This window comes from Arachis ipaensis, chromosome B7 (assembly GCF_059453495.1).
Source record: "Arachis ipaensis isolate K30076 ecotype BB chromosome B7, ASM5945349v1, whole genome shotgun sequence".
NCBI classification, from domain to species: domain Eukaryota; kingdom Viridiplantae; phylum Streptophyta; class Magnoliopsida; order Fabales; family Fabaceae; genus Arachis; species Arachis ipaensis.
In genome coordinates this window covers 8,654,890-8,672,784 of record NC_142442.1, presented here as the reverse complement: position 1 = coordinate 8,672,784, position 17,895 = coordinate 8,654,890, and the positions used below count along the sequence as shown (strand labels likewise).

Here is a 17,895-nt window from a genome sequence, read left to right as displayed (position 1 = left end):
TATTTATATCATTAATGTGTGTGTGTGCAGGAGCGGATTCCTGTTGAAGAAGTGTTCCGAGAATTGAATTGTACCAAGGATGGACTCACCAATGAAGAAGGCCAAAAGAGATTGAAAGAAAAGAAGGCAATCCATCAAACTCATTCAAGGTGGAACCCTCTTTTATGGGTGATGGAACTAGCTGTCATCATGGCCGCCATTGCATTAGCAATTGGAAGGGTACGTTTTGCGTACTCTACTACATTCCGTAACGTACATATCCTAATTTGGCCTTGTCTAATCATGTTTAATTTCCTCCACGAATATGCAGAATGAGCCACCGGATTGGCAAGATTTTCTGGGTTTAGTAGTGCTGTTAATCATAAACTCCACCATCAGTTTTATAGAAGAGAATAAAGCATCTAAAACCAAGGTATAAGAACAAAATAAACACAGATCTGAAGAATGATGATGATTGTTGGTTGGGTATTATATGTAGAGGAAAAGGAGAAAGAAGCACCAGATTTGAAAAGTTGTTATAATAATTTGGTTAGATTTAATTAAGTATTTTGTTTGGATGTAGAGTTTTATTTTATTTTTTCTTTACAAAAGATTTAAGTATAAAGACCTAAAATCTTTCACGTCTAAAAAGAGATACAAGGAGTTTTTATTTTTTTGAAACAAAAAACTCAACATAATAAGATGGAGCTGCTAAAAAGTACAAACTTATTAGGTAATAAGCAAAAAATTAAACTGTAGTTATTTCAGGCATTATCATTAACAATTAGAAAGATAAAAATCAATCCACTCTTTATAGCTCCTAATTGACTTGTTGATAACCTCCGCAACACTTGCTTCTTGATTCCTGAATATTCTGTCATTTCTTTCCAGCCAAATATTCCAGATGATAGCACAAAAACCAATCAACCATCTATTGCGTTCATCCTTCTTAGTAGGAGCCTTTGTCCAACTCTCAAAATGTTGCTTAATTGTTCTTGGAACAGACCATAGTTTCTTATAAGCGAACAACCAAGCACATCACACTTGCCAAGTAAACTCACAACCCAGGAATAAATGGTAAACATTCTCTAAATCTTTTTTACACAACACACAATCAGTATCATTTTGACCAACAATGCCAAATTTGCTTAATCTGTCCTTAGTATTGACTCTGCCAACTAACACAAACTAGGTGAACATCTCCACTCTTGGTGGAACCAACCCCCTCCAAATGGAACAAGTGAAGCGATAATTGGAAATGTTCTTTGGGAGTGTTTCAGCCTGTAAAACCTGCACAAAGGAGTTAGTAGAATAAATACCTGATCTATCAAATTTTCATACTATCTTGTCCTCTCTCTCAAATGCTAAATTGACAGATTGTAGCACCCCATAAAGCTGATTCACTAATTAATTCCAACCCCCATTGGAATAGTTTCCTTCCCCATTGAAAATTCCATATCCACTCTAACCCATCTCAAAACTCACAATCCCTAATTACATATCCGCTTTGGTTTGAAACTGAGACCAGTCGTGGAAAGATGTCCTTCAGCACACCACAGGCTAGCCAATTATCCTCCCATAATCGAATTCTTTTTCCATCCCTTACCTCGAAAGACAACTCTCTGACCATCTTATTCCTTACCTGCTGATCTTTTATCTGTAGCTGACAAACATCCCTCCATGGACCTCCTCTTTTCGGTACAGGCTGACCAGAGAGTGAAATATTTGGGTTCATCTCATTGCAAGAGCACACAATTTTCTTCCATAATGGACAATCTTTTTTCGAGAACTGCCACCACCACTTAAATAATAATGCTACATTTCGAACAACTGCATCACCCACTCCCAACCCTCCTAGCCGTTTTAGAGCTTGCACAATTTCCCACTTCACCAAAGGTACCCCGTGCTTGTCATCCTCTCTACTCCACAGGAACTTCCTCTACAAGGAGATCAACTTTTTTGCTACTGTTCTGGGTATCATATATAAGCTGAGGTAGCAAACTGGAAGACTGTTCAGCACAGATTTGATAAGGATTAGCTTACCAGCTTTATTGAGCGTTTTGGCTTTCTACAAACTGAGCTTCTCTTCTACTTTGTTAATTATTGGCTTCCAAGTCTTGACCAATCTCAGATTCGCTCCCAGAGAAATAGCAAGATGTTTGACTGGCAGCGAAGCTTCTTTGCACCCCAACACTCTACACATCCTTTGTACCCACTCTTACTCACAATTAACCGGAATCAAGTTAGATTTATCAAAGTTAATACTCAGACCGGACATCATCTCAAAACACTACAGAAGCCGCTTGTTGTTCCTGAAAGTCTCCTCTTCCTGTGGGCAAAACAGTATGGTATCATCCGTAAATTGCAGGTGGAACAACTCAATATTGTTCTTACCAATCAACAGAGGAGTAATCCTTCCATTCCTTACTGTCTCTCCTACCATCCTATGAAGGACATCAACAACAAGAACAAATAGGAATGGAGAAAGAGGACCACCTTGTCTTAAGCCTCGTTCTATCTTAAAGGATTTAGAATGCAACCCATTTATCAGAACCGACATCGACGCTGTGCAAACACATTCCTTAATCTACCATCTCCATCTTTGCCCAAATCTCATCTTTTGAAGTACAATATCCACAAAAGTCCACTTCACTTTATCATAAGCTTTTTGGAAATCCAGCTTGATTATTTCTGACCTCTTCTTACTCTTCTTCAACCACTGCACCGTCTCACACGCAATCAAATCCACATCATGTATCTTCCTACCCTTCACAAAAGCACTCTACGTCTCTCCTACTAATCCTGGCATTACCCTCCGTATTCTCCGAACTAGCACCTTCGATATGACCTAATACACACATCCTACCATGCTAATCGGCCGATGATCTTTGATCTCCCTAGCTCTAACAAACTTCGGAGCCAGCGCCACCCAAGTAATATTAGAATCTCTTTGTAGCTCTGTTGACTGAAAGAAATCCATGACAGCCTTAGTGAAGTCAAACCCAATTTCTCCGCAACACTTCTTAATGAAGTTCATATTGTAGCCATCACACCAAGGCGCCTTAGACGACTCGCAATCCCACGCTGCATCTTTTATTTCTTCAACCGAAGGCATCCTTTCTAATTCTGCAGACTCCTCTTCCTGTATCTTATTAACTAGCCCATCACAGAAGCCTATCAAAAGTGACGCTTCCTGATGATACAAGTTCTTGTAGAAATCTCTTATGGCAAGCTTGATGATCTTGGCTTGATTCCTCACCAGCCTTCCATTTATCACTAAGGCATCGATTCGATTGCTCCGTCTTCTAGTTGAGGCTAAATTATGGAAATATCTAGTATTCTTATCCATGTGCTTAGCATGTCGAGACCTTGACATCTGCTTCTAATGAATTACTTTCTTGACATACTATTTCTCGCAAACGCTAACAAGGGCCCTCCTCCTTGCCTCCATAGTTGCATCATAGCATCCATCACTAGCCAACTCATCTACTTTCCAGATTTCATCCTCCAGCTTGTTTATCCTCAATTCAATATCACCAAACTTCTCCTTATGCCATCTTCTCAAAGGTATCGTTAAAGCCTTCAGCTTTTCAGTAAAATAAACCTCTCTTAGCCCTCTCCAGTCCTCCTTTACCATTCTGAGAAAACCATCATGCGTGAACCAAGAATCCAAACTTCGGAACGGCCTTGGCCCCCATTGCACTCTACTATCCTCCACAATCAACGGACAATAATCCGATAAACCTCTTTGCCCACCTTTAAGTTGCGTCTCAGGAAACTCTTCAACCCATTCCACGCTAACCAACACCCGATCAATGCGATTGCATGATTGGCCCCTGAACCAAGTAAACTTATAGTCATTCAACTCTAAATCCACCAGCTCCATATCCTGTATCCAGCTTCTAAAATCTTCCACTACTGCTGTTAATGTACTGGCTCCTTTCCTCTCATCCACTATTACAACCTCATTAAAGTCACCCATGTAACAAATTGGGACTTGACATAACCCAGAGATAAAACTAAACTCTTCCTACACAGTCAGCTTGTCCTCTCTGGCATGCGCACCGTACACCAAGCAAAACGCACAATTGAAACTATTATTCGTCAACACCCCTTCCACACACAACCATCTCTCTCCTTTATAACAATTACTTGACATAAACATCATGTCATCCCACATCAATAATAAACTCCCAGAAGCACTATCCGATCCCACGAATTCCCAACCCACCGCATCATTTCTCCAAATTTGCACTACATTAAACTTAGTCACTACCTGTTTCTTCGTTTCTATCAATCCTAACATGTTTACCTTATTTTTTCTCTGAAAATTTTTCACCATTCCCAACTTTCCGAAACCCCTTAAACCCCTCATATTCCAACAACTGTAAATCATTTAAGCACGGTATTACACACCCTATTTCGATTTTTAGGACGACTCCTTTTTGCTTTCTCCTTTTGTTTTGCTTGACTCCTTTTCTATGCATTCGCTTCATTCTGAGCTTGAAGAATAGCCATAATGTCTTCTTCTTTGTCATAAAGAACAACTCTTGATTCCACTGCCAAATCCCAAGCCACTCTGTTTTCAACCAAATCGTCTTTCCAGCTTCCTCCTTGCTTTTTTAGATCCGGCTCACTGCCTACATCCTTTCCAGAACTTCTAGAGTCTTCCAAGTCACTATTTGTGTGAGCATCTGTACCAGCATCAACGAGCATTATGGTCATCTTCTCATTAAAATGTGCCCGCATCCGTACCGCAGTTTCTTTTGTTGCTATATTATTTTCCGCACCTCCGACAGACCCCAACCCAGCGCAGATTGGTTCAACGGTGACTCCATGAGGTTCTTGTTCTTCACTACATACCACACCAGTGTACTCCGGAACTCCACACAGTCATCGTCACTGCTTGTCGGTCTTCTCGCCCCTTCACTGCCTCTCCCCCACCAGTCCCATTGGCCCTATATTGAGTCGCGCCCTCCACATCCCCTGCACAAAGGTCAGACCCTTCGACCTTCCTCCTCCTCAATATGGAAGTATCTCTGTCACATGCCCCTGCGACGACCACCAACACAGCCTTATGGAGATGCAAGACTAAGTACTCACCGTCGCATGTCACTGCAACAGCACCGTCATTGCATCCGAAACCATGCCCCTCTCCCACAAAAAATGACGATCCTCCCCTACCCGTATTAAGCTCCTCTTGGTGTCGTCTGGGTAAGCGTACTCCTTCATCACTACCTGAATGAGATCCCATAGAATCTGCACAAACTAGAACTACGTTTCGAATTATAATTATTCATTTTCTATTTCAATAATCTGTGCTGCTATTCATCTAAATCCGCAATGGTAATGACCATTCTGCCCTCCTCTTGATCTTCCTCCCATGAACCCTGGGTCATCATCTCCGCCGCCCATGTCCCAATGTAGCTTCATCGGTTCATTACGTGCTTCAACATCCTTGGTGTAGTCGTGTTCAATAATAGATATTCCTTTTGTTACTGGTCCTATTGTCTGCACGCTTTGCAAGCAATCCTACCTGGGCACATGATTTTTCCCACGATCATCAAAGAGCCCTTCCGCGAAAGAGCTATTGTTATCTGCATCCTTCTTATCCTGCTTCGCCTTGAGATCGACATTCCTCTTATACTTAGACTCTCCCACATAAATCTCTTTAGTCTGCAGCCGCATTCGGTTCATTTCATTTATTGCTTTCAATGAACCTCCTTTCGTAATATACCATATGAAAGCAAACAAATGAATTTTCTCATACCTCTCTTTACGAGACAGATATATGTCATTTATTCGCTCTGCCCACTTAAACAGATTAAACAATTCTTTCTTCGAGACATCTTCTAGTAAATTATCCATAAAAATAGTGAAAGATTCACCCTCCAAATGTTGGTACTCTTCCCAATTCCAAACTCGGATCTTTTAGATGAAAAGGTTGCCTAACTCTAACATTAAAGGAGCTTTTTTTTTTATGAAAATACTTATAGATAAGGAAACTACTTGAGTTTAGTGAGAGAAGAGAAAAAATTTTACAATCACATTCTATGTAGATTTAAGAACTAACAAAACTCGCAAATGTCTATATTTCTATTAGTTAAGATTTTTTGTAATCAAACTTTGTATTCATTTTTAATACATACTTTAATGTAATAAATATCTTATTTTTTTAAATTTAGATTTAATATTTTCTCTTATAAGTATTTTTAGATTTTTTCTAATGAAATAAAAAAAACCATAAACTATAAACTCTAAAGATTAAATAATAATAATAATAATAATAATAATAATAATCTTACCGTGTATTTTTCCTCGCATGTATTTTTGGGCACATAAGAGAACCGAAGCCCAAAATAAAACACAAAATGAAGAGACCTAATAATCCCTCTGGGCATTGCCGCATTGCATAGCCCCAACATCAGTTCCCTCTAAGTGGCCATGTCAGTTTTCACGAAGAAAGTTGGACATGTTTTGAGTTTGCGTTTTTATTATTTCATTTTTCTTTTTATTTTTGGTTTTAAGGATCAATATTATTAAAAAACTTAAAATCAAAGAAATTTATCTAATTCAAACAGTAACATCCTTAAAAAAAATTTGTTATCAAGTATGATCTCTCACAATACAACCTTTTTTTATATTTTTTTTTTCAATTATACTAGGTGTATACTAAAATTAGCCACAAAAATTAGTTATTACAATAAAATACATGTTAAAATATAAAATTTACAATAAAAATAAATTAAATCATACCAAATACATGGTAACTAATTCAATAGTTGATTGTGATGTGCAAATAGTATTTTTTTTAATCTTATTTAAAAAGTATATGATAAATAATTGCACTTGATAATATTATTTGAAAAAAAGATTGAAAGGATTTAATTTCTGAGAAGCCCAAGTGGCCATGTCAATTATTTCATGAAGAAAGTTGCATTGGACATGTTGAGTGTGCATTTTTTTTAATTTGTTTAAATAGGTTATTGATTTTAGGATTGATATCATTGAAAAAATATTTTAGAATCAAATGAATTGATCTAATTCAAACTGAAAAATTTAAAATTTAATTTTGATCTCATATTTAATTTAATAATCTTATTACTTAGTTATATTTTGTTATTTTAAATTAATAAACAGTAACACGTTTTTTTTCCAGTAATTTTACTCTGAAGAAAATAGTAATACAAAAACTGAAAAACGGGAAAAGCCACAGCCTCATATATATAGTCGTACACAACACATGCATATATAGCTAATAATCCTTCTACGATATGTATTCAATAATTGAGATGGCATATAATAATACATAACAAGGGACCAGCACGCGTGATTTTATTTGTTTTTGATTCTGCATCGTAAGAAAGTCTTCAATCATATTTTTGTAGATAGGGGTGGGGGAGCAGCATTCAGTAAGTGCTAAATCTCATCTTCTGTTCTCAATATCTCATTGAATTCATGTGTTTATATGGATAGAGTCTTATTAATGGGTGTGTTAAGAACACTTAGCTTGTTAAGATTAACATGGTTTAACAGAAAATCATTTTATGAAAAAGGGTTAGTGAGTATGTTAAGAACATTCCTTTGTCTCACTTTTGTTTCTTTTTATTTTTTAATTATTACATAATTTTAGCAATTTTTTTACTTAATATCCATACAAATAAAAAATATCATACATTCTATTTTGATAATAAATTATCTAAAATCTAAAAATAGTTAATAAATCTATAATAAAGCGCATAATATAAATTCCTTAAACTTAATATACCAAACATCAAAAAATGGTTAGACGAGTTAACTCGTACTTATTCGATTTGAATTTATTTAATTTATTAGTTATTTGAACAGAATTAAATTGACCTATTTTTAAATAATAAGATATAATTTTACTAACTTGACTTACCCATTTTTACAGATAAACTGAGTTGATTTATGAATCACAAACTAAACTAGATGACATAAATAATTACGTATAGCTAAAAATATTTTTTCAATCAATGATTGATATGGCAATATAGTATTTTTCTATATAAATCTCCATAAGGCTTGAACTTGTTTTACAACCTCTCATTCTAGATCTAGTGATTTCTATCTCTACATTATCTCTTGCTTCAAACATGGCAATATCAGGTAATATTAGTGTAGAAGTTGTGATCCAAGTACCAGCTTCAAAGTTGTTCCACATTTTGGCAAAGGAATTCCACAATATCCAAAACATTTGTGAAAGAGTGCATGGAGCCAACTTGCATGAAGGTGATGACTGGCACTGCACTGATTCGGTCAAACATTGGACTTGTCACATAGGTAACTAATAATATAAGAGAAGATCAATGAGCATGTTAAAACTCCATACGGCTACTTAGAATTTTACGAGAAGGGTACTAAAGAGGTTAATGATCATCTTCTCAAGGCTTAGTAGTATAACTCTCCAACCATTATATAATTAAAGAAAAAAAAAATCATCTACTTCTAAGTAATCATTTATGTTGTGCTTGGCTTGAGATTAAGTGTGTTTATTTAAATAGTGAATTGAATTAGTTCAATCATGGATATGCATTAATTTTTGCTTCATCATCTTCTCATTCGTCCTTTATTGGAATGGTATTAACTTCTTGATGTATGTTTATGGTTTCTTGTTGAGTAATGAGTATACCGAGTTGTAAATGTATAACTAGTAATTTACGAAATTGATGTAATGTGTTTATAGTAATAAATATTGTTTAGAATTATTAATAATTTGATTAAGATTTATAAATAATATACACATCATAATTATATATTTATGGCACATGGATATATAAGAATTTACCCAAAAGAAGATAAACTAAATTAAAGTAATTTTTTTTACTGTAACGATCGAGTAAAAGTGAAGCAAACTGATCACATATTTTCTTTTTAAATACTTTTTAACTTCATTATTGGCATTGAAGCTTTAGAGAAGATGCAAAATCAATGTTGTGTGGAATTAATTAAATCTATTAGCTTCGTATCAAGTTCAATATACCTGCATTTTTTTTTGTTGAAGTAAAATGAGCTCAACACAATAAGATGGAGCAAGAAAAAGAAGCAATTAGTTACAAACTCTACAATAGCACAAATTAATTCGAGTCATCTCCGGCATTACCATCAACAACCAAATGATTCACCACCAAATCACTCGTCAGAGTTTGTAAAGGATCTGTTAATAATTTCCACCACACTTAATTCCTGATTGTTGAAGATTCTCGCATTTCTTTCTAGCTAAATTGTCTAAATGACAGCAAAAAAGCCAATGAACCATCTTTTTCTCTCTACCTTGGTCGCTGGTAAAGTCATCCAACTTTCAAAGTGTTGCCTGAGAGTACCTGGGATAGCTCACATCCTTCGCAGAGCGAACAACCAAGCATTCCACACTTGTCAAGTAAACTTACATCCAATGAACAAGTGAAAGTTAGTCTCAACAGATTTATTACATAAAACACACATCTGAACCTGATCATCTTCGTTAATAACACATAATCTACAATCTTTCTTTTGTATTCACTCTGCCAACCAGCACAAACCATGTAAATAGCTCAACCTTTGGTGGGACAAAATCCTCTCCAAATTGTATTAGTGAAACTATAACTTGTTATATTCTCTGGAAGTACTTCTGTCTGCAACACCTGTACAAATGAGTTAGTTGAATAAATACCTTGTTTATCAATTTTTCATATCACCCTATTCTCATTCTCAGTTGTTGGTTTTACTGATTGTAGAACCTCATAAAGCTGATTTACTAATTCCAACTCCCACTGAAATAATTCTCTCCGCCATTAAAAATTTCAGATCCACTGTAACCCACCTCAAAACTCACAATCCCCTATAACAAAACCTCTGAATACCGAAAAAAATCTTGAAAACATATCTCCTTTTCTATCTTCTTCTTCAACCCTATTTTTCCTTTTTTTCATTCAAACTTTGCATTCTCCTTTCTTTTACCCACTTTCTCTTTTCTTTTTTATTTTCTCTCTCTTTCTATCTCCCTTTTTTTTTTCATCATTGTTGTTTTGAATCTTTTAATTTTTAGATTTTCAAATTCAATAATTTTTTTGTTGTGAATTTTTTTTGGGTATTTTTTTTTCTCTTTATAAAAGATTTAAGTATAAAGATATAGATCTTTCATATCTAAAAAGAAGATATATTAAATGAGCTTTTTTTGTATGAAAATACTTATAAATAAAGAAATTACTTAAATTTAGTGAGAGAAGAGAAAAAAATTATACGATCACATTCTATGTAGATTTAAGAACTAATAACAGAGCTCGTAAAAGTCTATATTTATATTAGTTAAGATTTTTTTAATCAAACTTGTATTTATTTTCACCACATAATTTAATATAATAAATATTTTATTTTTTTAATTTAAATTTAATATTTTTTCTTATAAGTATCTTTAGACTTTTGCTACGACGACAAGTAAAGGTATTGAAAGAGGACAATCTTCTATGGTCTTTCTTGTATCTTTATAGAATGCGAAAAATTTGGAAGTCTTTGAAGGTGAGAAGCTTGCGACAACAGTAATTATAAAAACAACAAGAAAATTCCAACAAAAAATGACTCAAATTATAAAATAATGTTTTTTATGAATTTCCAATCTTTTCTGTTAGTTTTTCTTTTGCTAATATTTAATATTTACCAAAATAAGCGAATTTTCTTTTTCTTTTGTCTTTGTCTCTATAATAAATAGGATATTTTTTTTTTTACAAAATAATGCAATTACATATCATCCTCGTCACACAAAAAGAATTAAAGAAGAGACCTAATAAGTAAAAATCCCTCTGGGCATTGCCGGCTGCCGCATTGCATACCCCCAGCATCAATTCCCTCTAAGTGGCCATGTCAGTTTTCACGAAGAAAGTTGGACATGTTTTGGGTTTGCATTTTTTTGTTTTTTGTTTTATGTTTTTTGTTTTGTTTTAAGGATCAATATTATTAAAAAACTTAAAATCAAAGAAATTTATCAAATTCAAACAGTAACATCCTTAAAAAAATTGTTATCAAGTATGATCTCTCATAATACAACATTTTTTCTTATATATTTTTTCTTCAATTATACTAGGTGTATACTAAAATTAGTCATAAAAATCAATTATTAAGATAAAATATACGTTGAAATATAAAATACAATATTAAAAATAAATTAAATCATATATATTTGTAACTAAATATATAGACTAATTTAATGACTGATTTTAGTGTGTAAATAGTATTTTTTTAATCTTATTTAAAAGTATATGATAAATAATTGTACTTGATAATATTATTTGAAAAAAAGATTGAAAGGACTTAATTTTTGAGGAGCCCAAGTGGTCATGTCAATTATTTCATGAAGAAAGTTGGACGTGTGCATTTTTTTTAATTTGTTTAAATAGGTTTTTGATTTTAGGATTGATATCATTGAAAAAATATTTTAGAATCAAATGAATTGATCTAATTCAAACTGAAAAATTTAAAATTTAATTTTGATCTCATATTTAATTTAATAATCTTACTTAATTATATTTTGTTATTTTAAATTAATAAACAGTAACACATAATTTTTTTCCCAGTAATTTGACTCCGAAGAAAATAGTATACAAAAACTGAAAAAAGGGAAAAGCCACAGCCTCATATATATATAGTCGTACACAACACATGCATATCTAATCATCTTTCTATGGTATTTATAATTGAGATGGCAATATAATAATAATAATACATAACAAGGAGGGGCCAGCACGTGTGATTTTATTTGTTTTAGATTCTGCATCGTAAGAAAGCCACATCAATCATATTTTTGTACATAGGGCGGTGCGTAAGGATAGAAACAGATCAGACTATGTCAAGTTTCGCTTTTAATAGGTTTGTCTTGTTATATTGTTATATAGTTAATTGGTCTGGATGATCTGTAATTTATTATAAACTTTTTTAAAAATATTAAATCTGATCTGTTATTTAGTTTGATCTGGCTTATAGTTTATAAAAAAATTTGACAAAGTTTTTTTATAAAAATATTTATAATAAAATATAATAAATTTAAAATATCTAATAATTGTATTAATAATAAAAAATAATTTATATATTTAATTATGTTTTAACTTTTAACAGGCCAATAAAATTAATTAATGATCCTAGATATTAATATATTAAGATTTTTATAAAGTTTTGAGCCTGTGTCTTTTAAACGGGTCAGGTCAGGTCAGACCAGACACAGACCAGGCTGCAAGCTCCTGACAGGTCGTCCGTCCTATTACCATCTCTAGGGAGCAGCATTCAAGTGCTAAATCTCATCTTCTGTTCTGAACAATGATGAATTTAGAAAATTTTGTCTGTGAAGCAAAATATACATAATATAATAATAATTTTTATAATTATATTAGGACAATTTACATAAATAAATTGTTACACATTTAAAATTATGCAATTACATTGTTTTCAAAATGAAGACACAAATACATTGTTTTATATATCTATAGAAACCGTTACTGCCAGTAGGGGTTTACATAAACACATAATCAGCTGCTGTCAATCGCGGATTACGTTCAAATGTGGCAGCACAGAAACCGCTAGAGCCTGTCGCGGTTTATGTTTCTTTGGGGTTGGTCATAAACCGCTACTACCAGTAACGGTTTATGTGCATAGGGCTTCGTGCGTAAACTGCTAGAGGCTATAACGGTTTACATTAAATATGAAAACAAATAGTAAAACTAATATTTATCTAAAAAAATAATTACAAAACAAATAATTAATGGTATATACTATTTAAATAATATCATAAATAATAAATTTTTTATTTGTATTTATTATTAAATAGCAAATCAAAGAGTGAGTACTCACTCTTTTTAATAATAGCAAATAAAAGGGTGAGTACTCACTCATTTTAATAATAAATACAAATAATTTTTATTACATGCATATATTTATATTTTTATTTTATTCATTAAAATATATGATGATATCACTATTATTTGTCCAATCAATTAACTATAAAATATAAATAGTTTTTATTTTTTAAAATTTTAGAAAATATAAATGCAATGACCTTTTGAGTTATATGGCTAAGATTTAAAGATAATTTTTTAAATACATATTAATTGATACAATTTTATATTCTTATGAATTATTTTTATAAATTAAAAAAAATTATTAATACCTATCAAAATAATTATACCTCTCTATCAACATAAATTTTATTTTAATTTTTTAAATATTTAAATAAAATATAATTTTAACAAAAGGCTTCTACAATTACAAAAAATATATATTCTTTGGTTTTGGTTTATAAATTTTAAAAGAGATGAGAATAAAAAAATTATATTTTGAAAATATTGTTTAATTTGTATAATTATTTAAATAATATTAGAAAATAGTTGTTTCATAAACAATTGTTGTAATGGTTGTAAAATCGTTCTTTAAAATAGTCAAAGAGAACGATTTTATTTTGTTATTATAGCGTAATGAAAAAATGAACTTTAACTGCAACACTGTACAAACCATTGTCTAAGACCATCTAGTAGAACGGTTTTAAAGTGTAGTATTTTGACAACGGTTTTAATGCGTGTCCTTTGTACAATTATTTAAACAACAAAAAAAACGTTGCTTAAAAATAATTCATGGTAACGGTTATAAAACCGTTCTTTAAAATAGTTAAAGAGAACAGTTTTAATTTGTTGCTATAAAATAATGACAAATTGAATTCAACAGTAACATTACAAAAAACGGTTATTTAAAACTATCTAAAAGAACAATTTTAAGGCGTTGCAAAATTTGGCGTTGCTAAAGACCATATTTATTGTAGTGACGGATAGATTAAGAGGTGGGTAGGGCGGCGAGCTATGCAGTTTCGCGAGGGGGAGAAGGAGAACAACGACAAAAATTGAGAAGCGACAAAAATTGAGAAGAGGAGAAGGAGAAGGGTTACGGCTTAGTCCAACGACAAAAATTGAGAAGCGACAAAAATTGAGAAGAGGAGAAGGAGAAGGGTTACGGCTTAGTCCTTTGGGGACTTTAATTTTGAAGGATGGGGTCAAAATTGAAATGAGAGTGAGGGCAACTAATTTTTTTTATTGAGTACTCCTCAATAATTTTTCAATTTCTACAGGAGACATTTGCCCCACTCACTTGTGAATATATCCGTCCCTGATTCTGAGTATTTCATTGAATTCATGTGTCTATATGGATAGAGTCTTATTCATGGGTGTGTTAAAAACACTTAGCTTGTTAAGATTAACATGGTTTAAACAGAAAATCATTTTATGAAAAAGGGCTAGTGAGTATGTTAAGAACATTCCTTTGTCTCACTTTTTTTTTTTTAATTACTACATAATTTTAGTCATTTTTTCGATTAATATCCATACAAATAAAAAATACCATACATTCATATGCTTTGATAATAAATTATCTAAAACCTAAAACATAGTTAATAAATCTATAACAAAGTGCATAATACAAATTCCTTAAACTTAATATACCAAACAACAAAAAATAGTTAGACGAGCTAACTTGTACTTATTCGATTTGAACTTATTTAATTTATTAGTTATTTGAATAGAACTAAATTAACCCATTTTTAAATAATAAGATATGATTTTACTAGTTTGACTTACCTTTTTTACAGGTTAATGTTCAAATTCGTCCCTGAAAAATCATGCGATCTTCATTTTTGTCCCCGAATGATTTTTTTAATCAAATTAGTCCCTGAAAGATAAGCTGTTAGTCAAATTAGTCCTTCCGTCAATTGGATGATGACGTGTCACGTTAAATGCCACATGGCATGATGATGTGACACGCCACGTGACAGGTCAGTGACACGTGGCATGTCACGTGTCACTTGACATATAAAAAAGTTTTTTATTAGTCAAAATAGTCCTTGAAAGTTCAGACGTAAGTCATTTTCATCCCTCAAATTTTAAAAATTAGTCAAACCAGTCTTTATATAATTTTTTTTATGTTTTCTTCATAAAATTATCTCTCTCATTTAATTCTTCTCAAAATCTCTCTTATTCTAAAATATTTTTCTTACATTACTACATTTCGCTGGAATATATATATAAATATATATACTCAAAATTGAAATGTATGTATTTATTAACCTAAACAAAGTTATATGCTCAAAATCAAAATTTATGTATGTTAACCTAAAGAAAGTTATACCACTATTTTTTTTCTACTACATCTTTTTTTTTTCATTACGATATTACTTATATATAGGATGTAATGGTAGTGATACTTAGAGTCAAAATTCAAGAAGATCCAGAAATTTTGCTTCAATTTCAAACTTTGCAAAATATTAAAAATTTGTTGGTTAATTATTATTATTATTATTATTATTATTATTATTATTATTATTATTATTATTATTATTATTATTATTATTATTATTATTATAAACGAATTGCTTCTTAAGCGTAATACGTGCAAACATCATAATAAATTTTTGTGTGTTTCATATGTTTGAGATAGATTATATAATTTTTTTTTTTAATTTCACAAATCAATTAGATAAAATAAAATAGGAAATATTATACCTATGCATAACACAGGCTACTTCGCACTAGTACATTATATAAATAGATATGCTTCGTATTAAAATAAAATTCTTTTTTTTAAATGAAATATTTAAAAAATTATATTAGAATATTAATATTCAAAAAGTGATTCTATAAACCAGTTTTTCAATTATTGAGTTTTACTATATAAATTAAATAATAATAAAAGTTATAATTTTAAAAAATTTAAAAAATTTAAAATTTAAAATAATTACTATATTATTTAATAAAATTTAAAATATTAAATTTTTAAATATATAATCAACAATAATTTGATAAACTCATTTAAATAAAAAAATTCACATAAAAAATTACAATTTGAAAATATAAAATTTTAAAATACAAATGACAAAATAACTTTATAAAAATTTAATTATTTTTATTATTTTATATAAAGAGAATTTTGTTTATTAAGGATTAAAAAATAATATTAAAATTAATAGTATAAAAAAATATTATAAATTTAATATTATAAAAAATTATATAAGGACTAGTTTGACTAATTTTTAAAATTTGAGGGATGAAAATGACTTATGTTTGGACTTTTAAGGACTATTTTGACTAATAAAAATTTTTTTTATGTGTCAAGTGGCTACGTGTCACTGACCTGTCACGTGGCGTGCCACGTGGCACTTAACGTGACACGTCATCATCCAATTGACGGAAGAACTAATATGACTAACAGCTTATCTTTCAGGGACTAATTTAATTAAAAAAATTATTTGGGGACGAAAATGAAGATCGCGTGATCTTTCAGGAACGAATTTGAACATTAACCCCTTTTTTACAGATAAACTGAGTTAATTTATGAATCACAACTGGTTTTAATGGATCTAAAATAGATGACATAAATAATTACGCATAGCTAAAAATCTTTTTTCAATCAATGATTGATGTGGCAATATAGTATTTTTCTATATAAGACTCCATAAGGCATGAACTTGTTTTACAACCTCTCATTCTAGATCTATGATCTCTATCTCTACATTATCTCTTAATTGCTTCATATTAATTATTTGCTTTTCTTGAAACATGGCAATATCTGGTAAAATTAGTGTTGAAATTGTGATCCAAGTACCAGCTTCAAAGTTCTTCCACATTTTGGCAAAGGAATTCCACAATATCCAAAACATTTGTGAAAGAGTGCATGGAGCCAACTTGCACGAAGGTGATGACTGGCACTGCACTGATTCGGTCAAAAATTGGACTTGTCTAGTAGGTAATTAAGCTTTATTTCATTAACAGAAATTATATTTGCATTATTTTAATTGTAAATGAGAGATTCATTTAGAAAAGCTAAAAGATTAATGAAATTCGTCTTTCTAATAATTTTTTTATATGAAAATTACTAAAATTTGTATGAAAATATTGATTATGTTATTAATATTTTGATATTTAGAGAGTCAAACTTTACTTATAAATAATTAATAATAAATTTTTTTAACTTAAAATGATAAAGTTTTGGTTATAATCTTATTATTTGAAGTAAGATATTTCTTTATCTTTGGTTATTTATCTTAATTAACTAATTATTGTGTAAAATAATAGATGGTAAAGTAATTACATGTAAAGAGAAAATTGAAGCCATCGATGAAGAGAAGAAGTTGATTAAATACAGCATCTTTGATGGAGAAATCGGTCAAAACTACAAACTCTTTAAGAGCAATGTTCAAGTGACTGAGACAAACAATGAGAGTGCTAGTGTTAAATGGACTATTGAATACGAGAAGATCAATGAGGATGTTAAAACTCCATACGGCTACTTGGAATTTTTAGAGAAGGGTACTATAGAAGTTGGTGATCATCTTCACAAGGCATAGTTCTCCAAACATTATAATTAAAGGAAAAAAAGTATATCATCTATATCTATGAATAATAATTTATGTTGTGTTTGGCTTGAGGTTAAGTGTGTTTATCTAAATAACGCAGTGGTGCAATCATGGATATGCATTAATATTTGCTTCATCGTCTGTTAATTCATCCTTTATTGGAATGGAATTAACTTATTTCATGTAATGTTAATGGTTTCTTGTTGAGTGTACCAAGTTATGTATACAAAATAAAGGATATTTTTATCCAGTATTCATGTGTGCCTTTTGTGTTAGGTGGTTTTATATTACACTCAAATTGGTTTTCAAATAATTTTAGATTTTAGACACTTTGACTTCTAAATAAATTTTTATCATTTTAAAAAATCTCCAAACGTCAAATTTTTTTTGTTAAAACTGTAATTGTTTTGTGTTATTTCAGCGGTATAATTGTTATTATATCCAGAAATAATAATTCTTAAAGATATCAATCTTAAATCTGATAGAGAATTCAGAGAAAAAAAGAGAGAGAATGAAAGAAAATGATAAACTGTTGTTAA

At 30.9% G+C, this 17,895-nt stretch overlaps 2 protein-coding genes and 1 pseudogene across 2 annotated transcripts; 2 read left to right on the top strand and 1 right to left on the bottom strand.

The window, feature by feature from the left end:
- Positions 1 to 3,385: 3,385 nt before the first annotated feature.
- LOC148550285 (uncharacterized) lies at positions 3,386 to 3,961 on the bottom strand. Its single transcript, XM_088494411.1, has one exon. The coding sequence runs from the start codon at positions 3,959 to 3,961 to the stop codon at positions 3,386 to 3,388; it is 576 nt and encodes a 191-aa protein (XP_088350537.1).
- Positions 3,962 to 7,397: 3,436 nt separating this feature from the next.
- LOC148550284 (uncharacterized) lies at positions 7,398 to 8,673 on the top strand (annotated as a pseudogene).
- Positions 8,674 to 16,472: 7,799 nt separating this feature from the next.
- LOC148550283 (MLP-like protein 43) lies at positions 16,473 to 17,609 on the top strand. Its single transcript, XM_088492560.1, has 2 exons — positions 16,473 to 16,746; positions 17,076 to 17,609. Exons 1-2 carry the CDS (start codon positions 16,560 to 16,562, stop codon positions 17,345 to 17,347), a joined length of 459 nt encoding a protein of 152 aa, XP_088348686.1. The 5' UTR covers positions 16,473 to 16,559; the 3' UTR covers positions 17,348 to 17,609.
- Positions 17,610 to 17,895: the final 286 nt, after the last annotated feature.